The sequence below is a fragment of the Gymnoscopelus braueri genome, assembly GCF_963280865.1.
Source record: "Gymnoscopelus braueri genome assembly, chromosome: 4".
In the NCBI taxonomy this organism is placed as follows: domain Eukaryota; kingdom Metazoa; phylum Chordata; class Actinopteri; order Myctophiformes; family Myctophidae; genus Gymnoscopelus; species Gymnoscopelus braueri.
Genome location: NC_137605.1, coordinates 32,771,977 through 32,799,701, shown reverse-complemented (window position 1 = coordinate 32,799,701; position 27,725 = coordinate 32,771,977). Strand labels below are relative to the sequence as shown.

The window sequence follows — 27,725 nt, the reverse complement described above, 5'->3', positions numbered from 1 at the left end:
TTATTGTTGTTTTTTTCATGTCGCCATAGATCTTGTTAAAATCCTTAAGATTGAGCCGTACACGGTCTGTTTACATCGGCGACATCTCACTGTATCTCCCAGTGAAAACCACGTGTCAAACGGGGCATCCATGTTGTAGTTAGAGCGGATTACGTTAAACAGTGATATGCGAGGAGAAAAAACTACAGGAAGAGAATTGAGTTTCAGTTTCGTCTGTAGAACGAGGGCGGACGTGATCGTCAAAACCGGATCCCAAATAATTCTGTTTCCGGTCATCAAACCGGAAACGGAAGTGGATCAAAAATCAAAAAAATTCCGAAAGTGCACCTGGAAAATTTTAGCGCGAAAAGACCGTGGACCGTAGGGCTACGGTCTCGGCGCTTAACAGTTGGATTTAACGGACCGTAGGACTACGTTCTTGGCGGTTAATGTGTTAAAACAACATAAAAGTAAATTCAGGAGGATAATAGTAATATAGTAGTAGGATGGCATTAAAACAATGGCAAAAGAAAAAAAAGTTACATTTTAGGTAAATTTCGACTAGTCGACTACCACTGGGTCAAATTAGTCGACCAGTAAAACTCTCTAGTCGTGAAAGCCCTACCCTGAACAAGACACTGAACCCCTAAAGGCTCCCCGTGCAGCTCTGAATAGGATGGGTCAAATGGCAGAGAAGTAATTTCCCCACTGGGATCACTACTATACCCTTACGTGCGCCTCCCCTGATATTTCTGTCTCTCTCTCTATCTAACCCCTAAAACTGTATGTGTCTGCCTACAGGACAAACTCTGACTCCGCCCTTCACACTAGTGTGATGAACCCTCCAATCGGAGACCCCTTCAGCACAGGAGGACACACCCTCACCCACCAGAACACCAGACGCACCGGTGAGTCACAGATAATGGTTTATGATATGTCTTTGTGATGCTCACTGTAGAAAAAGATTACATCTTTCATTCCGTGCTGATTCTTAGAGTAATATCTTTTGTGACATTAAAAAAAGCTATTGAAAGGAAGTTTAAGGAAAATTTTAAAGGGGAAAAACGATAATGGTTTGATTCTGATGTTGTAGATGTATCATTATAAGTTCAAGTTATGACACTTGATATGTTGTGTATGTCATTATGTCCTTCTAGGTCAGGGTGACGGAGAAGGACGAAGGAGTATGTTTTTTTTTAAAACGCAAACATACACACTTTAACTAGCACAGACGTAATTAAACAAGAATTGCACATGGATGCGTTTTAAAAAAGGGCTAATCTTCTACTGTTTATACCCTAGTGTTTCCATATCCGGTGCCCCCCATTGAAGAGAATGTGTTGGATGAAGGCAAGCTACTCAAGCCCTGGGACACCAAAAAGGTAGAGGATTCCAAAGCAGTCAACTACAGCCTCTATCGTAACGTTGACGACTCCCTTTCCTCTTAAGACAGGCCAAGGACCCCTTAGCTGAGAGAGAGATGAATGATACTTTGTAAACTTCACCTTTTTTTCCCTGTACACCAAGCCTCTCTGCCAAAAATAGCCGTTCACAGCTTGTAGATCGGCTATTTTCGGCCAATGTTCCCTCCAGAATAGGGATTCAAGTGGTTTATGTAAAAATACAAAAATAAAGTCCCTATCACACATAAATTTGGCGGACCCCCTGCAGTATCTCTGAGGACCCCCTAGGAGTCCCGGACCCCCTGTTGAAGACCCCTGCTCTACATTTATTACACAAATAATATCACATGCATGACGTATAGTTCATGCCAGGGCTAATAATGTTTGTTTTTCTTCTTTAACTCATTAAGACCTGAGGCCGATTCTACAAAATCTATGTCTTCTAAATCCTAACAGTTTTCTGAAAAACGTATGTTGCTTTATCAGTGGTTCTCAAACGTTTTCATGTCAAGGACCCCCAAATTTATATGTATTTAGCCATCTCAAAATTGTTGTTCCAGGGACGCCCAGAAGCAAAGATTTGACACTTAATTTTCACACTTAAAAAAGATAGCAGATCTTCAAGCTCATAGCGCGGCACGAAGTGACACGCTATGAGCTTGTATATCTGCTATTTTTAAATAGCCAAAGTATAAAATGACCGTGGACAAGAGAAAACGGTAAAGCATTGTTGCATTTAAGGAGCAAACATGGGCAGTAACCACTGTTTTCCCTTCTGTAGTTGCCCCTGCTGTCATCTCGACCCAAGTCCTGTGAAGTCCCTGGCATAAAGTAAGTCTGTCACTGCCGAACAAGGTGCTGTTGTATCAGGATTCATGACACATGTTCTTAGACCAATCTTGGTCACTGAACTCAGACTTTGCTTACAGTTAGGGTTTGTGACTACAAATGTGGGTGTGGCCTAAGGTTTGATTAGACCATTAAAGCGATGTTGTAGAATTTTGGATTGTATTGTTACCTGGGCATGATATAAGTCCAAATATTGGCGATAATCTTTGTTGTTTTTGTGCTATGTGAGCGAGGAACCAGAAGTATCAATTCCATTCACTCTAATTGTATGGCTGCAGGTCTCAAAATATATTTTTTTGTGGGCCAATTATTCCCCCTTTTCTCCCAATTTATTTTTATTTTATGCTAATTCCCTGATTTCCCCATACACTCGTGTAATCTTGTCTCTGCTGACCCCTGCTGGTTGTCTTGTTTCGGACTGGTTGGTCCTAGGGAGGTAGTGAAACCACGTCCCTCCTCCGATATACATGGAATCGCCTGCCGCTTCTTTTCACCTGCCAGTGAGGAACCTCACCAAAAGGACATAAAGTGTGCGGCGGGACGTCATCTTTCTCATAGTAAAACACCTGTGCTGACTGGTGTCCTTGACCAACCCGTATAAGTTGTTAGTCCAGCGGCAAAGAATGCCCTCACCGGGAATTCCCTCCTGCAAACACGGCCAATTACCAGATGCAATGCGGAGGATTCTAACCCATAGCCATGCCCCTCAAAATCACATCACCTCAATCAAAGACCTGTGTGCTGATGGTGCTTTTATGGCTTCTGAGCAAATCAAAACAAAAGTTTCATATCCCTCGTTCTTATTTCTACAGATTCTTGCAGCTGCTTAGTTTTTTATTCATTATTTATCTTAATGCTCTACCCATTTTCTAGCTTAACCACCACTCGTATTAGACTATTCCAGGGCTTAATCCAAGTTCTAAAGGGGTAATTGACACAATACAGTATATTCCTTAGCACACATAATCTGGAACCGTTGATTTAATTGATAACTGAATATGCAAATTACTGATGAAATACTCAATTCAAAGTTATTCACCGCACACTGTTGACTATTTGTGCAAGATATTGACCCATGCAGCCAGGCTAAGCAAGGTATTCCAGACATCCCTCTCCACAGCAACATCCATGTCCAATGAGCCTCCCGGGGGTTATCGAAGCGTTCCTAGGCCAGATGAGATATATAATCCCTTGAGTGAGTCCTGGGTCTACCCCTGGGTCTCCTACTAGTTGGATGTGCCCAGAAAACCTCCAAGGTAAGGCATCCTTATCAGATGCCCGAACCACCTAAACTGGTACCTTTCAAAGCTCCCCCCTGATGTCTGAGTTTATCACCCCATCTCTGAGGCTGAGCCCAGCCACCCTTCAGTGGAAAATGATTTGGCCGCTTGTATCAGCTCTTTCTTGACTCTTTCATGTAGGGTCTGTGAATAATGAGGCCCTGCTACGGTCTCTGGTTCAATGTTTGTCTGTCCCACTCTATCTCTCTCTCTCTCTCCTGCTCCTCTTATTTGTGACTAATGATATAGAAACTGATCTGGGAGCAGTACAGCACTCCCAGAGCTTTCTGCCCGTTCTTTGGTGTCTTTTTGTTGATGCGTGTGCGTGTACATTTGTGTTCATGTGCCTTGTATTGCATACATTCATCTGCACATGTGCTCTAGCTAGAAAGTCCAGTGTGCTGCTAACTCCTACTCTTCTCTGATCTACCTTTTTCTGTCATATTTCTTACTGGCTTTAATTTCTCTCTCTGTCCCCCCCCCCTCTATTTCACCTTCATTGTCTCATGCCCACCAGCATTTCCCCCCTCCTCCCTTGCTTATGAATGGATGCCTTGTCTCACGTTGCATCTCTCCCTCTGTCTTTGTCACATTTTCCCTGAGTCAGGGGAGCGATTAAAAGGACTCTGGGGGTGGTAACTTTTTGGAATTGTTATCAGACCTTTGGGCTGATACGGCAGCAGCTGACCAATTAGCGCAAGTTAAAATGCTGCCATAACCGGAACCATCACGGCAAGCAACCTTACTGCGGGAGGAACTCAGCATAAGGTTTAAGGCTATGAGCCAAATTCCAAATACCATTTTTTTTTTACATGACATGTGAGGGCAGATGATTTGATCGGGTTCAACTTGATAAATGGGAAAGCTCCTCATTTACTGAAGTGTCATTACTTGTAACAGATTGCTCAGATGTGCTATTGTATTGAATGGTATTGTATTATATAGTATGCACTATGGCTACGCTAATTCATTATTTGTATTTATTTCCTTCCACCCACAGAACATAACGGAGATGTGAAAATGAAATGTGAAATATGCTTAGGAATTAAGCTGTCTGATATGCATGCTCCTCAATCTTCTGATGCGCTGGTCCAATTGAGTACAGATTCAAAAGAAGTAGATGTACATTTCTGTACCCCATAGTGTCACTGTCTACTATTGTACGTCAGAGCTAAGCCCAGTTACACATAGATCCTCCCATGCACAACAAACTGCAGGACTGTGTAAATAAAGATAAAAGAAACCATTATTGAATTGAACTGTTTATGAGGGAGGGTGCAATTTGTGAAAAATAATGGAGGAATACGGAGGGGGAGTAGGCATTAAACAGAGGTGCTGAAATACAATAAACCTCTAATAGTCTACTGTACGACAAACTGGTGAGTACGATTAACAAACTGAAAAACAATCGTCAGTCGCCAGTTGAAGATTTCATTCATTTGGCAGAGATATAGAAAATATATTGTAACTGTAAATTATATCATTATCTCTCTTCCAGTTTAATCAAGTGGGACATTTTCACTCTATTTTATCAGACCATTGATGCACACGCAGTCGATGCACACATTGAAAAAAAGAGTAAAGCATTACCCTTTTGACCATTCATCAATCGACGTTTACAATTAACATGTTTACATTATTAGAAAACGAGCAGATCAAACGTTTTGTCGGCTCTAAATCATCAAATGTGAGTAGGCAGAAAATAATCAGAATTTGGCTAGTCTATGGCATGTGATAAATATTATCACCAGCTGGGCATTCACTGTAACCCTCTGTAAAAACTACGAAGAATACCTGGGTGAAAGTCTATATTTACACACATATCACTTATCAACCTAACCAATGTGTCTGAATTTTCACCCCTCTTCCTCCAGCATCTTCCCCTCCCCGGAACAGCCGTCCACGCCTGCCCATGGCGTGCCCTCGGCCCTCAACACAGGTGGCTCTCTGCCTGACCTGTCCAGCCTGCACTTCCCTTCTCCATTGCCCACACCGCTTGACCAGGATGAGCCAGGTTACCTGTCTTCATCCCTAAGTGGTGGAAGTAGCACGGGCAACCTGGCCTCCACCCTTACCCAGCTGGGGATCAATGCAGCCAGTGGTCATGGGGCCAACAGCAACTTCCACCACCACGCACCTGGTAGGCTGAGGAGACTGTGTTTATAGTGTGTAGTTAAGCTAGACTTGAACTCTTTTGCCCTGATAAAATCATATTATTTAGTTCACATTCATAGGAACAGCAGTATACTGCAATTTGCTCTCAATCTGCATGAAGTTTTACTTAGGTAGAACTAAGAAAGGGGGGAGAGTCAGACCTTTGTTAGCCCCGCGGGGGAAATTCAGCTTCACCCAGTTGATGGCTGGGGGGGGGGGGGGGTTTAAGTGTCTAATGGTGCTCAGGGACACTTCGAATCGGTAACCTTCTGCTTACTGTACGGCTTTTCTACCCACTCAGCTATGGCCGCTCCCTAATTATGCAATCAGCGAATGGGACCACCTTCTAGTTGTGTCTTGCACGTGAAGCAGAGCTTAAAAGGTGCAGTTGAGTGGTAGGATTTTGCAACAGTAACAGTCACAGGACACCCCCTTCCTTAAAGCAATATTTTCCCATGGCTGAATTTAGGGCTTGATATCCAGTTACCACTGTATCCGATACATACTGTATATAAATGTAGGCTGGAAAGCAAGAAATGGTAACATAATCTTGATTCATATTTGATCAGCACTGCCTAGTTTGTTGGATTGACCGGAGTTTCACAAGCCAGCCATGTTGGACCTCATTTGCATGCAACACCCCCTTCCTTAAAGCAATGTTTTCCCATGGCTGAATTTAGGGCTTGATGTCCAGTTACCACTGTATCCAATACATGTATAAATATAAGCAAGAAAGAAAGAAATAGTAATATAATCTTGATTCATATTTTATCAGCACTGCCTAGTTTGTTGGATTGACCTCATTTGCATGAAGTTGAATTCAACCAACTTCATGCTCCAAACATGGGAGCCCCTAAGGCTTGCGTGCTGAGCCCTCTCCTCTACTCCCTGTCCACACTTGACTGTGTGGCTTGGCTACGCACAGCTCCCAACGCCATCATCAAGTATGCCTAGGACATGATGGTGATGAGCCTGATCGTCTAAACAAAACCGCCTACAAGGACGATGTGTGATCACTGACAGTGGTGTCATGAGAACCACCTCACACTCAACATCAAGAAGACCGTAGAGCTGATCGACTATAGGAAACGCTAGGGCTGTAGCGCTATGGCATTTTTATTACTGCGGTAAAAAAAAGCTACAGTATGTGTCCGGGCGGTTCGCCGGTTAACCGTAAAATACGTTTTAGCTGTTGCTACCTCGCACTGCAGCACTGCTGCAATGATCTTAACTATTGTGTTTATGGTAAGCTTAGATTTTATACTGTTTTACACACCATATGTACTCATGTATCTTTCATCCGCAAATAAACGAATAATAATAATTTTAAGTAAACTTAAATAAATTTAAGTTGCTTCCCAAACCAAACCTCAGTATTAACCTGCTAAGCCAAGAAAACGACACACTCCCCATTTAGTAGTGGCAACGGGGATCTTAGCAATGGCGGTTAGTTACCTAAACATCTATAGGATGCTTGTCCCTGGCCGACCTGGTTGCGTTTTGCAAATTCACATTTTGGGAGGTTCAAGGTGAGAGAAGCCTCTTGCAAACCCTGAACAGGATTTCCACATGAGATTGCAATCAGCGGAGTGGACTACCACATCATCAAGATATGGCCTACCTTTGATTTGCTCCTCCAGATAGCACCCTCCACATTAGGCATTGAAAGGTGGCTGGGGCATTGCACTTACCAATGACTGTCAAGTCTCTGGTAACAAATGCAGGGCAGTGGGCACTTGCCAGTAGCCCTTGAGCAAGTCTAGCTTTGTGACATAGTGAGCAGCTCCAACCCCATCTATGAAATCTTCTACACAAGGTTTAGGAAACGAATCTGGCGTGGTAACACTGTTTACTTTCCTGAAATCAGTACAAAAGCGTTATGTCCCATCAGACTTTGACACTAATAAACACGGGGAGCTCCAGGAACCAGGAACTAGCAAGGTTCCTAGTGACGCGTTGTAAGCTTGTAGATCAGCTATTTCTGCTTTTTTAATATTTGAAAATGTGTGACAATTTCAACATGGAAACGATTATGACGATTATGCTAAAATAATTGCGACCATCTCAAATAATTGCGATTTAAATGATTATGTAATAATTGTGACCGGCCTATATCTGTGCGTCATAACGGTGCATTCAACACCTGGGACAGAGCACAGCAAAATGTGCATTGTGGTATTGCGGTGGCTATTTTCAGATGACACAGATGCCAATTAGCCTAATATAGAGTTGCAAGGAGCTCGACTCTTGCCAAGAATAGAATTGATGGAATGGAGGTTCCGCGTCACATTTGATTTCTTGCTGTAGAGTAATTATTGTGACTGCTTAATCTAGAGGCTACATTTTGATTTCTTGATCCTCTCTGCACGTCTTCAGGCCCCGTCTCCTTGCTCCAGTTACTGTCTGCTGCACTTAACACTTAATGCAGAAATGTCCGTGCAAAACTGACCCTTGTAAATTGCTTGCGAGTTACACTTGTCATATCTCCTACCCCTATTTGCACAATCCTCCCTCAAATGCGTGATCAAATATGACGATGACATGCAAGGTGTCACTGTGCTTAAGATGACAAGCAACCTTGTCCAGGACAGTGTGTCAGTTTTATGCATGTGTCTAGATTTTAAATGAGGCGCACAGTGCATTCTAAATCTGCCTTTTATAAGAGTGCCAGTATTGCGGCTTGAGAGTGCTTTAACCAACAATGTCCCTGGCTTGATTACGGCTGGATACCTGTGTTGTAGGGTTGCTCGATGGAGCAATCCTTTTGTACACTCTCAGTTATATTATGAATGAATGATTAATGATTTACTGTGTAGATTGGGGTCTCACAGATGAAATTTGTAAAATAGGGGTCTGTGGCCTAATGTATATCAAACTTGGGGGTCCTTGAAATTACAGTTAAACTGTAATTTATAGTTAAACTATAGAATGTAGTTTATTAACATACCGTAAATAATATAACAATGTAAACATTAGTTCTGTGCAAACAGGTCTTGGTTTAGAATATATGTTGTGATCAAATAATATTGAATAATATCAAAATGTAAACATTTAACTTCACAAGGCTATAGGTGGCCTGGTGAGGAAGAGAGAATAAGCCAGGAGATCTTTGCAGTCAACTAAAATAAAGTGAATATCCAGCTTTCCACGGCACTCTTCATAAAGATGTGCCAATTTAATCACTTTCATGGTGAATAAGAAACTGTGCTCGTTATATCCTTTTTGATTGCTTTCCATATGGGGCAATGAACTTAAAAGTTGATGTGATTGTTGTTTTGGTACAGCTCTGCTGGTGCACTTTGTACAAAGACAAAACTTGTTGTCAGAATAACGTTAATTTTATACTCCATCTGTGGTCCCTAGGGTGGTAACTTTTCAGGTGATGGAAAATAGTTGTTTTCCGTCTTGGTTGGCACAGACGACAGCATAGTTTTAAGTCTGTTTTACTGTGCTGCGTCGCTTTTGAGATATCCAAACCACTTTGTGTTGATGTGGACCTTGGTAAAAAAATTGTCAACAGTTTCCTCACCTTTTAGAGGATAATGTTACTCCTGTGAGTTCACTTGCATCCCCGCTTTCTACCCTTCTTTTTTTCAATCAATTTTGCATCCACTTTCCTCTCCGCTTGTAGCTCAATTTTAACAGTGTGGCAAATGGGTGGCTAACTTTGATGTGCAAGCCTAAAACTGACACTGTTGCGTTTATTTCTGCTGTGTTATCTGCTGTTAGATCTATCTATATTGAGTACTAATGTCCACAGTTTGTCATTGTTATCGACATCCATTTTATCGCAATCCACCATTGAAATTGTCGTTTGGCCAGCCCTAGTTGACCGTGACATTATTTATCTTATCAATTGGATCATTTACTCTAATTAATAGTGAAATTGGATCTGATCATCCCAAAAAACAAGATATAAAGTCAAAGAAGTACTCTTTCACAAGCATGTCAAAAGTTTCCCCATCTTTTGTTTTGATCCATTTTCTGAATCTACATGAAAAAAGGATTAATATTTCATTTAGAATAGATAAAACACTATTTAAACAAATAGCCTACCTGATATACAATAGGCCTATACAATAAGGAGAATTGCATTTTTTTTTAAATTTGCATTTTATAATAATTAATTAATTAAAAACGAACCACAAAGGACTATGTAATCATCCATCGTGATGCTTGTATGTCACATGAGAAGACATCGCCCAACCGTTCTGTGTTGTATATCTTTCCCCATCTCTGCCCTTGATCAATTTCCTGTCTCTCTAACACTCTGTCCTGTCTAAATAAGAAGCAAACAAGACAGGGGGCCCTATTTTGGGTGTCTTAAATCCACGAATTAGGTGATAATTATTATGCAATGTGCGCTGAGCGCAAACACTTAGGTAATAAGACTTGCCAGCATATTTTACGCATGGGGGAGTGTCCATATGTTAATTAAGGGCGCAATGCGGTATCTGCTATGCTATTATGCACCTTGACTTAAAAAGACTCACAGCATACCGCTAAGTCTTAAGTGCAAAAAGTGGACATTTTGGACACCAGCAGTTTAATTAAGCAGTACTCAGTCAATTCTAAACCCATTCCTAAAATGTTAAATTCTCTATCAGCTGTGAAGTGTCTTTTTTTCTTTAGCTATATGGATCATGATTGTATTGTCTCTCCATCAAACAATATCAAGCAAAAAGGAAACGTTGGACACGACGGGCGTGCAGAGTGTGTGGATTCATATTTATAGTAGAAAGAGCTTCACATTTAACTATAGCCGTACTCGGTCAATTCTGAACCGAATCTCTATTGGCTTTGAAGGGTCTTCTTTCATGTGTAACAATATCAAGCGAAAAGGAAACATCGACCGGTCCTTCTTCTGTCATGGCCACTCTCCAGTCAGAAATGGAATAGAAGAACCGCCTGCCTCGGTCCGCAAAAAAATGGGGCAGTGTGTTTCCACCCGAAAGCTTTTTTTTCTTCCCTCAGTTTTGTTTATTTCAGGATTCAGAAGTGTATATATATGAATACTATTATGGTGATATAATCCTATAGGCTACATAATATATTGGAAATTACAAAAATAAATATAATAGCAGATGCCTTTTACTGTGTAATATCGGCGGCTATTTCTATTTATTAAACACAAATTACTAAACTTAAATGAATGAATGAATCCCCTCCTGGATGGCACCCTTGCGTGGAAGTCCTGTGTATGGGTTGTCATAACCCAGCAACCCTAGGCAAATTACGCCACTGCTTGGAGATCAGATATTTCAGGCAGCAGTAGCAGTCTCTTTGGTCCTTTCAATGTGAGATTTGCTCTCACCACTTAACGCACGGATAATAGCACTGCGTTGTGCGCTGATCTTAAAGGGAATGGCAGGGGGTGCTTTTATTGGATTGATTAAAGTAACGCCCAGACACACCCATGACTAATTCAGGGCAGTTTTACCGCAGAGCACCTTGGTGCAGTGCGCACAGTACCGCACCCATAATAGCAAAATGGCATTGGTCACGCCTCCACGTCTTAAATTAATTAATAGCACCAGTTCTTACCTTTTTTTAAGTCCTTAATGGAGCCCACGGAGTCTAATAACAGCATGGTCTCCTTTCCAGTCTTGAGCTATCGATACTAAGTTACTGCAGTTTTTGAACGAAGCCACAAAATTAAATGGTGGTAATGTTGCGCTGGAGCACTCCTCTTCCCAGCGCCGAGAATAGCGTTTCAGCTCTCTCGCCGCCTAGCATTTTCAGGCGGAGCACTCGGTTCGCTTCCAGCCGAAAATAGTTCAACTTTTGGAGAGGAGCGCCGCTCATCAATGTCACGTTTGATCCTCCTGGCTGTGTCTGACAACCTGGTCATTTACGTCATTGAATCGTTACCACAACCATGAGAACTTCATGTTTACTGTTGTTTTAGTTTGGCTGTTTGTGTTCATAAGATAACATGTCATTTGAGCACTGCAACGGTTGATAGGTTCGAACGTTGTGCACATCAATTAACACTATTTTCTTTTTACCCAGAACCTATCCTATTGGGCATTGGAATGTGCATGTCATTTTTGTTTCTATATCCAAAAGATTCACTGAAAAAAATAGGTTTATTTTATACAATATATTTTCAACTATTATACTAATCAACTATAGACTACGCCGACTTTCAAGCTTTTCATTAGTTTTACTTTCCCTTCGCCAGGCACTCAAGGTTTTCATGGCCGGAGGTGTTTCTGGCATGAACTGTTATTGGTCTACTTTTGAGGAGACAGACATACATATAGACAAACCCTATTCCCTGTAACCCTGTTCCCTGTTAGACTGCAGGCCTAAGCGTTAAAGTTACTCCGGATGACCTATAGGCATGATGGACTAGTGATTAGAAATATTGTCCTATAACTTGACAGGTCAAATGTAAAGATGTACTAGACTACTAGTAAGTCACAACGCGGAGCAAATTATCTTCTTCTTTGGTAGTTATACAGAAAACTTGTTGTATGGATTCCCCACCATGCAGCGTAAATTTGCCACCTTTTTTAAAAGATTCCTTTGAATTTGTACTCTCTGAGGAGAAGCTCACAAGTTGTTCTGAAGTAAAATGGTTAAAGACAGGTCAGGAGATGATGTGGGTGCAAATGTGGGTGCAAATGTCAGATGAAAATAAAATGGCGATTTTTTTTTTCTGGGGTGGAGCATGAAGTTTAGATTCAGAAAAGGAGATTAGTGGGTTTTTGACGGAGTGGAAGTGCTATCGGAAAATGTCGTCGCCCCTCATCTATTCAGAGGTGACTAGGCCAACCGCAGGCAGGAAGCTGCCTCTCAGCCACAGAAAAACTGCTACAAACCTCAGGCTGCATGTAGGAATGTTAACATGACACTGTAGGCAGGCACCTTTCCCTCTATGTATCCGTGTCTGCTTTTCTTGGTTTACCTCTAAGCCTAGTGTTGTAAATGTGGAATGTGCAGAAGAGAGAGGGAGGTGTGGAGGAGAGAAGTGAGAATAAAGGAAAGGAAGTGAGTCAGTGGGTCAAGTAAATAAAAGAAGAAAGGCTTATTTGGGGACAGAGGCAAGGTTTTCACCTGATGCTATCGACAGGCAGGGGAAGAACCTTGCTAAGATCTTGAAAACAGCTAGACTTGTTCTTTGGGAGCTGAACCCAGGGGGTAGATTTCCCTTCATACACAGCCTATTTTTAGCCTCAAGCGAGAGAGACAGACTCTTTATATATAGTGTTGCTGGGAACATAATAATGACCCATGCATGTTTGGCCTGCAACACACTTCACTAATGTACAACTCGTAGGCAAGACATTTATTTTTGTGAAGAGTTATGTACCAACCTGAGATATGTACTATTTAAAGAAATCTCACATCTACTCTTAAAAATGGCAGATATTGTTACATTAAAACAATTCACTGTACTTTTTAGGAAGTCTATTTTATTTTATTATTCAGATAGGAGTGTAGAGAGACAGGAAACTGAATTGAACTGGGGACGTTGCAACTATGTGGTCGGCCAGCTACCTGCATGACCCCATTGTACAAGTGTGATGTTTTTCTGAACTTCAGATGTTAACAATGAGTGGTGCTTTGCAAACATTAACCACAGGAACACTAGCATCCCTATTCTCGAGCGAACATTCAGTGAAAATACTACAAACACACAATGTGTGTCGCAACGTGATGCGTTGTGGGCTTGTAGATAGGCTACTTTCACTAAAGAGATATGATGTTGAGGGGAAAAAAGGAGGGGGCCATACAGTATGGACCTCTGGGGAACCCCGGTCAACGAAGTATATAGGGTTTAAGTGGTTCAAATGTGAAATCACAACTGATGTTAGTGATATACACTCACCTTTGCATTCCATTAAGATTTTAATTGTCAGCTTAGACAGAAGTTGTATATCTATGTATTTACAGATTCTGTACTTACCTGTTGTTCTTTTCTGTCATTTCCCCAGGTCTCCTGGCATCACTTCAGGGCACACTCAGCAATCCATCCCTACAGTCATCGCTAAGCAACCCCAACATCCAATCATCACTCAGCAGCCACTCCTTCCCCAATTCCCTGAGCTCCACCTCCCTTCACTCGTCGCTCAGCAACCCCTCCCTGCAGTCCTCCCTTAGCTCTTCCCCGTCCTTGCCTTCCTCTCTCAGCAATCAGTCCCTTCATTCCTCCCTTAGTACCTCCTCACTGAGTGGTCAGTCACTGCAGTCGGTAGCCAGTAGTAAGCCAGGCTACAGCAGTGGAGTGGGGGGGTCCAGTTCCTGCTCCTCCTCCTACTCGTCGTTGCTCAGTGGGCAGGGGCAGCCGTCGCTCAGCACGTCACCCAGGAGACGGGCCCAGCTCTCCCCGTTGATCTTGCCCATGGGAGGGGAATCTCGGAGGCACCACTCAAAGCAGTTCTCCCCCACCATCTCTCCCACCTTGTCCTCCATAACACAGGTACTGAGTGATGGAGTACATAACAAACTGTAGTATCCAAACTGTGTACTTACTGCTACTTGGTGCAAGTCATTGCTCCTGTAGGCTGAATTTAAAATGGACTAGTAGGCTTTTAAAAAAAAAATATATATATATACTGTATATTTAAAGTACAGGGATACCTGCCTGGTTTGATTTAAATACACAGCAAATATAATCAATGACTAGCAGGATAACATACTACTACACCTGTGGTGTAGATTGACCAATCTCGGGTATGCAAAGGTAATCCATGGAGATATAATGACTATTGACATTTATTGGTTAACATGCTGCCTGACATGCCAATCGACTATTCTTCACCTACATTGCTCTCCCCTCTCTTCAGGGTGTGCCTCTGGACACCAGTAAACTGCCTCTGGACCAGAGACTGCCACCATATCCGTTCAGTCAGTCACACCAGCACCAAGTGGGCCCCCACCAACCCCACCAGCAGCAGCCCGGCATGACCAGCTCCCAGGCTGGCCAGCAGCACACGCCGGTGAGCCAGCACCACCACCAACAGCTGCACCGACTCTCGCAACAGCAACAGCAGCAGCAACAGCAGCAGCAACAGCAGCAGCAGCAGCAGCAGCAACAGCAGCAGCAGCAACAGCAACAGCAGCAACAGCAGCAGCAGCAACAGCAGCAGCAGTCCCAGGCTATGCAACACCTGCACCTTCAGAACCTCCGCAACGCCCACAACCAGCACATGCAACAGCACTTGGGCACGGTAAAGTCACCGGCTTGACACTCCATTAAGTTACTAGCATGTCTTCATTAGAAATGTCATTTTGGGGGTCTGTTCTGTGTGTGGTGTTATTTGTCTCAGTGATGAACATTTTCTACTGTGAGCCTCAGTAAAATACTGCTATAACGCAACACACATCTCTTAAAAGCAGATGCTTAGTCTGTACTGCACACCTTGGTCGATTCATTTGATTATATATTGAGCTAATAAATTACTTTCTATTTATAGCAACAGAGGCTGACGGCACCACATGGCACACCAATCGACGTGTCCCAGATCAAAAGTGAGAGTTCCTTGGACCAAAGTGGGCAGAACTCTCAGTGCCAGGTTAAACAGGAGCAACAACAACAAGGAGACCAGCTGCAGAGACTCAGTGGCCTCTCTCAACTCCAGCAGATCAGCCACTCCCTCGCTACAGACCTGGGATTTTATAATGTGAGTGTCGGCCCTTTAATCAGGATAAGAATAAGAAGATTAATAAGAAGTAATGATTCCTGGTTTATTGTAGGTATCATGGTGGCAGCCTAAAGTCTGTTTTATGCTCGTAAAACAAGTGTCTGTTGACAGTGTTGGCCGTCAAAAGTTATGGACTTTTGACTTTACTGACACTCACATTTTTGGCATTGCAACATTTGTCTATATGGAACCCACCGCTCAAAAATTAATGCTGCAGGGTCAAATTATTGGCTTTGGAATGCGACAAAAATTAAAAAACCTCCATGAATTCAAGGCTTCATGGGGTGTGTAATTGATAGAAAATAAGTAATGTTTTGGGTGAACTACTCCTTTAAAGGCCACTGTTGCCGGCTGTGCTTGAACTTGTCTCGAGAAACATTTGAAAGTGAATGGGCATTGAAAGTCCTAACCCTGCAGTCCACAATACGCTGTCTGTTGAGCTACTGAGGAGGACTACAGGTGTTTGTGGTAACAAACCCTGGCCATTAGCCAGGGTTTAGCCACCTGTCTTTCCTCTGCCTGCTGTTGCTGCTTTTAGTGTTTGAGCAAAGATAACCTCATCTCAACCAGACAACATTCTAAGCAGCAAAGCTTAGGTCTGTAATTGTTGTTATTGCTACGCTGTGCTTCTGTGACAGGGATTGGGGATGAAATGATCGTCTGAGTTTCTAGGCTCATTCTTAGGTCATTTGTGAAGGTGGCAGACCTGGGCAGCATACACACTTGAAACATTAGTTTGTTGTTGTGTCTGAGAAGTCTTTGTGGTAGACCTCTGATATATTAAAGGGCAACCTCAAGCACATGCATACTGTATACTGTATATATACACGTAAGTAGGGAAACACTGAATTAAATATCCTGGGAGAGTAAAAGTTGTTTGTAGAGAAGTACTGCAGAGTACATTAAAATTAAGACTATGTCCACAGCATTCCTCTTACCAAATCATTCTTGTGCCATCAATGGCTCCTTAAAGGAGCTCTTCACATGCTCATTATAAGATGGCACCATTTCCATGTACAATGACAGTTAAGAAACCTGCTTACCAATGATATCATTGGTAGGCAGGTTTGGTCATGTCAAACAAGATTTCAAGCTTTTGTTTTTATTGATGCAAGAACAATGGCTTCTATTTCAGCATACTAACTTTCTAGGAAGAGAGAGACTGTAGTTTCTGTTAGTTCGAAATATCTTTTGATGATACAATATCATTGTAGTCAGGTTTCTGAACTGTCCTTCTGCATTGGCGTGCCGTGTAACCAAGGTGATGTCTGTTGTTGTCTTGACTCGCTGTGGCTTGAGTGCGTTCAAAAGTTTTAGTTATTTCCAACACGACACAACAGCTTGGAAAAGGTACTCCATGGCAGCAGGGACTCTTCTTGTAAGAGTTGTAAATATTACACTTTTAAATCCTTATGCAGAGATTAAAAAAAACGAAGAATGCTGACTGTTTTATTCACGGAAAGTGATGTTTTTCTTTATGATATTCCCTCCCCCTCCACACGGCAATGCAAACCAGCGTTTAAAAAAAATCTTCACTGTGGCTGGTGTAAAAACAAAATACAGTTTTCCGGAGACAAAAACGCGTTCGTGTGTGTGTGTAACCCCCAAACGCATGCATAGAAAAAGCTATGTTTTAAAAAAGAATACGTGTGGACGTGGACGAGGCCTGAGAGTGACATTGGAGGACAAATACCAGCAACATGGAACAAGGTCAATAGGAACGCATGCAGTGAAATTGAGCTGTGAAAGAAATACAGTACGTTAGATATAAAAGAATAGATACTGTAGGTCATAAGCGCCCTACTTCCATTTTCTCCATCACCTACTTTACTGGGGTACCCGATGACAGTTATTGTTATGGATTTATAACCAATACATTTTCATATCGAACAATCACCTCACGGTGTGATTGGATTGATTATTTGCCCTTTCATGTTTGACACACAATAACATTTTTACTTTGTATACATTAATGTCTGTGTACAGTACTCGTATTACTCTACAAGTACACAAGATTCAGTCATTATGTGCATTATGGCAGCATGGCATATGGTAGGACTGCAGCTGTGGAGGAGGTTCTGTGAGTGTCCCTCATTGGGCCAGTGAATCATATGAGTTACACTGAGGAGGAATAATATGGTTGAAACAATGTATGAACATCGTTGACGTAAAGCATGGTCAGTGAATATTGTTCTATGTGAAGAGGCATGATTTTGAAATGTATACTAGCCTCCGTTATGAAGCAAATCTATTTCTGGAGGTACACTGAGTAGGCTACAAGTCATTGTCTACGTTTGTCTTTTTTGACATTGAATCAGCCTTTTCAGCCGTCAAGGGAGCTCAACCACCATTATACAGAACTCGGGGGGTGTGTGAAACCCCACCCCAACTGTGACGTAAGAGCAAAATTAGCGCTATGTGAATATGAACAAGAAGCTTCCTTAAATTGCATTTTCAGGGATTGGTGTGGGTTACCCTGCACTGACAACAGTCATGTTAAACATTGAGATTGGCCCTTAGGGGGATATCACTTTATTGGTGAAACTCAAGTGTCTGTCAAGTCTCCTCAGTCATCCGGATGATTTATGAGGTGGATTTCTCATTGTCTGTTTAAATCAGTTATCAGCATAGTTAATCTGATTGTATCGTGAGAGTATATGTAAGATCAGCTCTTGAATTTTGTGAAAATGGATAGTTGGGTTATTATGTCTTTTTTGATAGCATCAGAGTTATAAATCAGAGAAAAACAAAACGGGTCACAATGGTTCGCAGGGCAGTGTAATAAAAAGTAAGGAGTTTGAAAATCATCGTAGCTGCTATAGCAAACGATTACAAGATATACAAAAAAACACACAATTATAAATATTAACAAGGAATCAGGGGAGGAAAAAAACATCTTTGGGAGGAAACCCCTTTTGTCTTGTGTTTCTTTTTCTATGACATCTTTTGTTTGTGTAGAAGCTTATCAGTCAGTGGGTTCATTGCTGACACAACTATCGTACTCTTTTAGGACTCGTTGTTCAGCTCTATACTGGATGACCCGTACCTGAGTTTCCAGCTCACCGCCAGACCCAACCAGCAGGTAAGAATCATGATTGAGTCCGACTCCTTTCGATGGTGTGGGGGGGGGGGGGTTCCAGGGGGTCCCCAACAAAATGTGTTACTATAGCATCACAATCATTTTAACCTTTTATACTTTGGCTATTCAAAAATAGCAGATACAATAGCAGATACAAGCTCATAGCGCCGCACCGACTGCCGCACTATGAGCTTATATCTTTGAATATAATATTTTTTAAAGTGAACATTTGTAACTCAAATCTTTGCTTGACCCCCATGTCAATATTTTGACATGGGGGTCCGTGGCCAAATACATATCATTTTGGGGGTCCTTGACATGAAAAAGTTTGAGAACCACTGTTTTATGAGATGAAGGTATTACACTGACTGCTGTCTAATGTTATGAATGAATGAGTATTGTGAATGTGTGTACCCTGTCTGTTTTTGTGCACTGCTGCTGGCTTGGTGTTCAAGGAGCAATAAAGCTATATTGTCGTTTTCCCCTCAAGTTCAACATGGAGGGTCAGGGTGACGGCCTGTCGTTGAACCACAGTGGCCTGGGCTGTGGCGGTGGTATGGACAAAGGCCAGTACCCGTCGTCCCAGGGTTCCCTTGACCTCCAGGACCCAGGAGACCAACAGCTTCTCAGCAACCTGAACCGGAACTACAGCAGTGGGGAGGGCCGACATAATGTGCCCAACATCATCCTCACTGGTGAGACTCGCTCCTTCTAGCACTAATTCCACGTGGTGGAGTTCATACTGTAGGCATTCCTGAGGTTGATGATGAGATGGTCAGTAAGTATGTAGTGATGAGCGAGTTTTTTTCAAGAGTTTAGTTATTATCAGTAACAATTAATGTGATTTTAATTTGGACCATAAAATCATGGTAATTGATAAAGTAAATTATTGTAAATACGGTTTACTCCATATTCAAAAGCATACATTTTCATTCTAAAATATGCAACAAAGATGAGCATTCACATTTGAGTGCCTTGTAAATGTAAATCGCTAAACTGATTATTCAATTACTCTAAAATGTAATTAGACTCTGTTTATGTTGATTCATGATAAATCGATTATTTGATGAATCCCTTCATCCCTAGTTATCAGTATCACTAACTATCCCTATATATTTTTTTGTAAGTAAATTATTCATGATGGGCTGGGATTTGCGATGGAATATTTGTGAAAATTCTCAACAGAGATGAGGGACATTTGTATGGTTAAAAGTAAATAAATACAACCTTTTTTTTCCATCTTCATTTATTTAAAATTTCTTCCACTTTAGTAATTGTCAATTCCCAAGTCCCCTTGTACTGTAGTACCTTGTCGCTGCTGACCCCTACTGGTTGGTCTTAAGGAGGATGTAGGCACCACATGTCTCCTCTGATACATGTGAATCTTCCGGTCCACTTCTTTTCACCTGACAGACAGTGATGAGTTTTACCAGGAGGACGTAAAGCGTGTGGAGGTACACCCTCTTCTTCCCAGCTCCCCACTGTACAGGTGCCCTGACCAACTTGTAGGAGTCGCTAGTGCAGTGGTTCTCAACCTTTTCAGGCCGTGACCCCCCCCAAAATAATCATATTTGAACTGGGGGCCCCCCACCCTCATAAGCACGTGGAATGTAGGAGTTGATGCATTACCTTTTGTTTGACTCGGTTCCACAGATAAATATTGTCAAAATAGCAGATCTACAAGCTCACAACGCCTCACGTTTCAAGGCGTTGTGAGCTTGTAGATCGGCTATTTTCAAAATGTTTGCCTCTTTCTTATATTATTTGACAATTTGGCCATGTTTGACCAGTTTTTATAGTAGTTTGTTGATTACTTTTCCCCCTTTTTTTAATTTATTAAAAAGGTCTTAAAAGTCCTTAAATTGTCACTTCACTGTCATCTGGGGACCCGCCCAAAATCATGTGCACAGGTTGAGAACCACTGTGCTGGTGCACCCTGCACCGACGGGGATCGCCCTCCCCAACTGCCTTCCCACCCTCGGAACATGGCCAACTGTGTTCCTTGGGACGCTCGTCGGAGGCAGATGCACTATGCGGAGGATTCAAACCCCTAGTCTCTGCGGTGGTGGGCAAGACCTTTACCCCTCGCCTGCACCACCCGACCACCCCCAACTAAAACAGTTCTAACAAAAACAAAAGGACCATTTATTTAATTGAAACACAATTTTAATACAATTTTAATTACCTACCAAACATGGATGTATAGAAATTTTACATTTGACTGATTTTGTTCATCAAAGGCGACTTGAAATGAGTGCAACAGAAAGAGTAATAAATGTTAAGTTTATTGGTTTATTTGTTGGTGGACAGATTTGTTTTTATCCCTGGCATAGTATAACATGACAGCCGGTCCTCTCCCCAGGTGACTCTCCGCCAGCGCTGTCCAAGGAGATTGCAAGCGCCTTGTCCCATGTCCCTGGCTTTGAGATGGACCCCTTCTGCCTAGATGACCCTTTAAGGATGGACCCCCTGGCTCTGGATATGCTCGACGGTGACCTGATGCTAGCAGACCCGGCTGTAGAGGACTCTTTCCGCTCTGATCGGCTGAAGTGATTTACCCCCTCCAGGATTATGGGCGTTGATGGGGAGAGAGACCAGTGGAGACAAAGCCAGACAGACAGGTGGAGAAGGCAGGTGCTGCCTTGCTTGTCCACCCTGCCTTTCCTTGAGGGCTTGGCCTACCAGAGGGGCCTGCAGAGTAAGGTTTGGCAACAGTCTGATCAATCTTTGATTGGGAATATGTGTGGCTCTCTTTGTCGCTGTTGGAGAGACGGCAAACGATTTTGCCAGAAGGCGGAACGAACTAAGGGGGGTGGGAGGGCTGACCTTTCCGTTGCATCAAAGGCACTTAACTGAGAATGCTCTTGCAATGCTTGAAGTCAAGGAAAAGCAAGATGGTTTTTAGGCATTAGCTTGTACGAGTGTTATCTGCATGTTAATGAAAAAATGCACTTGGGATAATGCAAACACGCAGGGATCGTGCATGTGTTGTCAGCTTTATGTAAAAACACATCAGCAAGTCAGCGTCACTTAAGGATGCCATCTCGGAAAGCATATGCATACATTAAACCAGGACTTTCCATGCGCTTTTTGACTTTTGGCTTTCCGTGTATCCTTTATTGTACCTGGTGGTCATGTTGGCCACAGTAATGAGCGTTTTGAATTATTCTCCCCTCTTCTTCTCATCAACCCAACAACGGCTACATAGTAACTGGCTCCAAGCTAATGTGTCATAGGTTTTATTTCTTTAAGATTTTAATAAGGTCAAGCATATGTTGTTCTAACTAGCGGAAATGGCAATCCATCTAGGAGAAGTCTTTAAAATGGTTTGTTCTCCCTCCTGGGCTGGATGAAGCCTTCTCAGGAGTATGTACAGTACATGATAATACATGTACCATAGCCTTGTAGATTTGTGTTGATTAGAGTTTGGCCAGTGGCCATTTTGTGTCAGGACATGCAGAGATGATTTGGGTGGAACTCTGTTTCTCTTGTGTTGACAATCTCAATACATTGGAATACTCTTTTTTTTTTTAAACCCATACCTATTACCACCCAATCTGTTCATGTCTCTCTAGTCTAATAGATATCTCTGACCTCACTCAGTTACAGACACCTAGTCCAAGCCGCTTCAAAAGATGAAAATAACGCAATCTCTTAACTGTCAGTGAATCAATAATCAAACATAGCTCAACAAGTGTCCATACTCAATAATTCTTTGGAGCCCAGTGTGATGGTCCAGCATGCAGCTCTTTGTCCCAAAGCCAGTCCATCAGCTATCTGCTTCAGAATATGGATAGTGTTTGTGAGCTCAAGCCATGGGCCATCTCGCTCTTGACTAGCATTGTGTGCCTGCTTTAATGTGTAGCTTGCCTACTAGTTGATATACTTGTCTCTTTATGCACATTCCCTTTACAGCTAATAATAGTGACTGCTTTATGTCACTAAAGACTGTTTAAATGCTATATAAGCCAAATCTGCACTTGCCTGCTGTCTTATAGATTGGCTGTGTGTGAACTTGGGCTTATGCATTTCAGTTATTGTACTGGATGTCTTGAATGATGGACTGGCCGAGTGCTTTCTGTGTAAAGCCCAAGGTAGAGGCAATACAGGGTTCCTACACATATCTGTAAACGTTCTATGTGGTTTTATACCTCCTCTCAATAGTAAGTATTTTACCTAGCAGGTTCCGGTTTGGCGTCAACTTGTTTTCTCATTGCAATTAATGCTCACAAACGCCTTTAATTACTTAACAATACATTATATTTTATATCCTACATATGAGACATTCACATGTTCACAAAATACTAAAGAATAAGATTGATATGTGTTCTGATTATTTTCTTTCTTCTGTGTTTAACACTAAACCGGAAACTGCTACAGAATACTGCATTCTATGTAAAACCACTAAAAGGCGAAATTGTCCTCATATACAAATAATAGTATTTCTGTATGATCATAGAAACTATCAGAATAATCTTTCACACTTAACAACATAAACTTTCTAAATGGGTCCAAGTTTATTTCCTGTTGCAGTGTTTGTGAATATCAGTAGTAGCTGACAGGAAATAAACATGGACCCAAGCTGTTCCCTTGCAATACAATTCCACTGAGGGGTCTATAAAGTGCAATGGCCACATCACTTTGAACATTTGATGAAAATCATCAAATCCAGTCAGAAAATAAAGTCAGGAGACTGTGTCATTTTGAAACCAAAGGTGTGTAGGAACCCTGCGTATGCAGAAACACCCCTTTCCTATTGTATTGCTTATGACTGCTACAATCCTTTGGTCTTTGAGCTTTAGAATCCTTTATAGTCAGGTTTTTAAAGGGGAATTTCATTGAAATTGGCTTTTCAATCATTACTCTGTAACATTAGACTTTTTAAACATGACATGCAACAGTTGGATCTAACCTCTCAGGTCATTTCAATTAGGTCTATGCACACTAACTGGTTACAATTAAGTTGACATTTTAATTTGTTTTTGTTGCTTTGAGTTATGAGCTCTCTAGATTGTTGAAAGGAAGATTTTTGGACGATATATTTCCTGTTTCTAAATCAAATAGAATTATTAACTAAAATAGGTTGTACGAACATAAACATTTTTTTGGAGCACCATTAGTAATAGTTTGGATCTTGAGAGTTCATAAATCTAATTTCTGAGCGATTTCAATAAATGTCAACTTTTGCAGAACAACAAAATGTTGAATGAGATGTCAGTTTCTGATGGAATTCACCTTTAAGCTTAGTCACTGTGATGGACACCCCTTAACCCTGCCTAATTGTCTTGCCACAGTAAGGGCCATAGCCAGAATATAACCTATTTTTATGTAACAACGGTAGTTATTACTACTATTAAAAAAAAGTTTTATTTTTTAATTAAAGGTTGTCTAAATGTATATGTATATAATTGTATCTTGAAAGAAATATTTAAAAAAAACAAGACTATATACGTTTAAGCCACACCCTGAGACCAGTTTGGGTTTGGAAGCGCAACAGGTTTTGGCCAACTTAGCTTGTTGATTTTCGATGAAAAAGATGTTCTTGTGTGTCTTATGTCTGTTGGGTGTCGTTCATCAGTCCCTTATCTGGCATTTTCCCTCCTCTACTTTGTGTATAAGTAGTGTTATCACAGTACACCATCATAGTTGTACTAGTTTCCCTCTTTACCTTCAATAGTTCAGTGTAGCTCTAATCTTAGTCTGTTTCATGTCGCCGACTGAAGTTAGGGTTGTTGTTGGACCAAGAGGAAGTTTGCAGTGGTTTAGATCATATCGTCCAACATTTTGCTGTGGATTTTTACATGGTTCTTTAGGCAAATATTTTTAATATATTTTATTTTATGTTTTGAGGATTTTCATGTCTTTGAAATTATGGAAAATAGAGAATTTAGAAAAGATTTATGGTCCCCAAGAAATACTGAATGAAATATTGCTAACATGGTCAGCCTATACACATAGTTGTAGAGCAGTGATTGATAGATGTTTAATATTGCTGCAAAAGTTCAGCAAGGCTTATTAGGTAAGATTCCAATAACTTGGTTTGTCAGTAGATTTGAGAATATCTTAGTTTTATTCTAAGTGGATGGAGCAAAGATTCATGTAGTTTTAAACAAATAATTTAGATACCATGTGTAGACAATGTTCTTACCCGGAATTCCTACAGGTGTATGAGCCAGAATGACAAGATGCTTCAGAGTTCTTGAGAGGTTATGTAGACAAGCCATATACTTCTGCCCCCTATTGGACTGTTTAAGCTATATGTTGTTTTTACAGGGCCTTGCACTAGTCGGGGAGCCAGTCAGGGAAAGTGTGGAAGGTAGCTTGAGAATTTGGGTCTTAAAAGGTTTGGAAATTTCACATGCACACAAAATATGTTTTTTTTTCTTTTTTTAATTTGAAGAGTATCGGGAAAACATTGCTCTTACGTCCTTGAGTATATTTTGTAGTTGTAGACTAACTGTGACCTGGTGTGTCATTTGTAGTTGTGATCAAATAATCTCCTATATTGATATCAAGCTGGCATAATGTCCCAACTCTATCTGCATACATTATGTTGAACCTTTAGCAAAATATTCAAATCCATTTTTTAAACTGAAGTTTGGTGCAAGTTTGTTACTTTGAAATGGGAAATGTGTACTTACTGTGTTAATGTTATGCCATGCTAATGCCATTGCTACAGTACCACTGTGAGCTAATACTGTGCCTGTCTTCTAATCTTGCTAACTGCAGCTCAATTCTTGCCATAAACATGGCAAAGCAAAGTTACTGTGTCTAGGCAGTCATTAAATAGCCTATATGATTATGCATTATAAATATAGACCAATAAATAAATGCAAAAATAGCCACTGGAGAATAGCCACATATTGTTGGGAATAAGGATGGAAAGTGTTACATAACTGTTTGTCGCTTAGCTTTTTGCTTCTCATTGTTACTATAGTTATTTGATATTCTATTTATGTGCTGCACTGCTAATCATTCCCATAAAAGCAAATGAAAGGATTTAATTTAAATTTTTCAAAAATTGAGAGAGGAAAACTGTAATGGAGGTAAGATGTGAGGGGTTTTATGAATGGAATGCTTGTTGCTGGGATGTTGTTTGCTCCATTTGAAAATATAAGGCTACATGCTAGGGTCAGCGCTGGCAGCTGACAATTATTGAGAGGTTAAATAGGATACTTTCACATGGTGGAACAACAGACTAGCACATGCAAAGAAGGTAATTTTGTTGATCATCTTGCACTTGCACTTGCCATTTGTTTAGCTGGGAAAAGACTTGGAGGGGTCAGTACTGGTTGCCATGTTAGGCCATGTAATGTATGACTTGTTACTGCATGTTTGCTCACCAGTCCTTGATATTAACAATGGAATAGTTACAACCATGGTGGGAAATTAACACTAGCCAACAGCCAAAGTCTTCTAAATTATGACTGTGGCTAGTCGTCATTTGTTCTTTCCTGCCCTGAATATACCGTATTTGGTTTATGTGTTGGTCAACTGACAAGCTTTAACTTGTATAAAAGTTTTGGATAGAATTTTGTAACCACATTGAAAGTTTTACATTTTACTGTTTAGATACAGGGAAGTATGCTACTGACTGAAAATAAGGAAGATACCCCTTTCTATCAGTTAAGGTGATGATGGGATGGGCAACTTTTTGAGGCTGGGCAAGATCATCTTGGCTCGGATTGGTCTGGGACAAAATCATCATAGGGTATGGAAATCTGTGTAGAGCTCATTTGTAAAATGCTATGTTGGTCCCATTTGAGCATAAAAACTCTCCCATCTACATAAGATGATATTTTATCTGCATAGGACACAAGGTTCCTACTATAAATACATGTTTTTTTAATTTTTGTTATACCCTGCCAATCCGTGTCGTGTGGAAGAGTAGGTGCCACTTTTTTTCAAATGGGGAGTATCTCATTTTGAAAAACTTTGATTTAATGTTGGTTACGATTACTGGTGTAATTGTACAGCAACACTGTCAGAATGTTGCCTGTTTTTTTTTTTTCTTCATCTTGACAATAAGTGATGGACGTTGAACCACTTGTCTGTGTGATAACCCTACAAGTTTTGCTCTTCATAGGCCTAAAAAGCATCTGTTATGCAATAAACTATGTATGCGAGAACCCCGCTCAGCAAGTGTACTGCAGTTTTAACCTCTGCCAGTAGGGGCTGCTGTTGACCAGCAAAGTAGTGTAATAGGGATCAGTTATGGCCATACTTTTATTGATGTATTATATTAATTTCTGTCATGTTTAATGTTGTTCTGTTTTACAATATAGTTTTTGCCTCATGTTTAGGGTCAAGAAAATAAATAAACGTATGCATTTTTTTTAGTAATAAATTTACATTGTTATACATTTTTATTTTAAACTTGTAATAACCAGGGAAACCGTGTCTGTTGTAAATAATGTTCTTAAACCATAGGTGCTTCTTAAACCTAACAAGAAAAGATTTTTAAAAGACTGTACCTTCACATTATTTTGCAAAAAATAAATGATACAAGTCAAGGATTCCATTGTGTAACGTTATTTCTGCATTTATACATTAACATGTGCCATCCTACACAGGTAGAAAGCCAAAGAAAGGAGGATGATGAACTGTCACTACTGCTGGTTTGTAAACAACAGAACGCAACAGCTGCAAATGCGTGAACCACACGCACACAAAAACACTATAACGGTGACCACGACGGTGACCGGAAGACTCGCCCCAAAACACCCTCGCCCCCATTTGTTTCCGCGGACTTCTTGTTCTTGTATTGTATATGTTTTACTGAGGAATGAGGATAAGGTTAGAAATACGTTTTGGGAAGTTGGCAACTTGGCATAGTTTTACTGAGGTTAAGTTTAGGGATGAAGTTAGGTTTAACTTTAGATATAGTTTACTGAGGTTACTTTTAGGAATAAGTTTAGGTGTACCGTGTAGGCATAGTTTACTGAGGTTACGTTTAGGAATACAGTTTCGCCAGAGTTGCCCCGGGGCGACTGTGTTTTGGGGCGAGCGTTTTGGTATTCACCACGACACATCGATACATTACATACATGCACGGTAACCGCTAGGATAAGTGGGCACTGGGGACTTATGGGCACCTCGATGTAAAATTGACTATTTTGTCCAAAATGTAAAAAAAAAAAAAAGAATTTATTTTATAGTAAAATCTATGACTCGAATATGCACGCTACTTCTGGGCGTAATGAAAACAAATACTCAGCAGTTTCCTTCCTACTGTTTTTAGTTTGTCTCCTTTCCTTCAATATCGTACGAGCCGATGGGTAAACAATTATCACGCATTGTGAGCTTGTAGATTTGCTATTTATTTACT

The 27,725-nt window shown here is 41.1% G+C and overlaps 1 protein-coding gene across 5 annotated transcripts in view; it reads left to right on the top strand.

The window, feature by feature from the left end:
• The window catches only part of LOC308084351 (CREB-regulated transcription coactivator 2), a 37,913-nt gene extending 11,000 nt beyond the window's left edge, over positions 1 to 26,913 (top strand). For 2 of the 5 annotated variants that reach the window (XM_080426963.1, XM_080426965.1), the window contains 11 exons: positions 781 to 887; positions 1,137 to 1,163; positions 1,282 to 1,361; positions 2,164 to 2,213; positions 5,386 to 5,651; positions 13,609 to 14,093; positions 14,461 to 14,844; positions 15,091 to 15,297; positions 18,329 to 18,400; positions 18,888 to 19,092; positions 20,760 to 26,913. In XM_080426963.1, the coding sequence (XP_080283089.1) occupies positions 781 to 887; positions 1,137 to 1,163; positions 1,282 to 1,361; positions 2,164 to 2,213; positions 5,386 to 5,651; positions 13,609 to 14,093; positions 14,461 to 14,844; positions 15,091 to 15,297; positions 18,329 to 18,400; positions 18,888 to 19,092; positions 20,760 to 20,950 (2,074 nt within the window). In that variant the 3' untranslated portion in view covers positions 20,951 to 26,913. The remainder of the gene's footprint in view (positions 1 to 780; positions 888 to 1,136; positions 1,164 to 1,281; positions 1,362 to 2,163; positions 2,214 to 5,385; positions 5,652 to 13,608; positions 14,094 to 14,460; positions 14,845 to 15,090; positions 15,298 to 18,328; positions 18,401 to 18,887; positions 19,093 to 20,759) is intronic. The other 3 variants (XM_080426964.1, XM_080426962.1, XM_080426961.1) reach the window with 2 other exon arrangements.
• Positions 26,914 to 27,725: the final 812 nt, after the last annotated feature.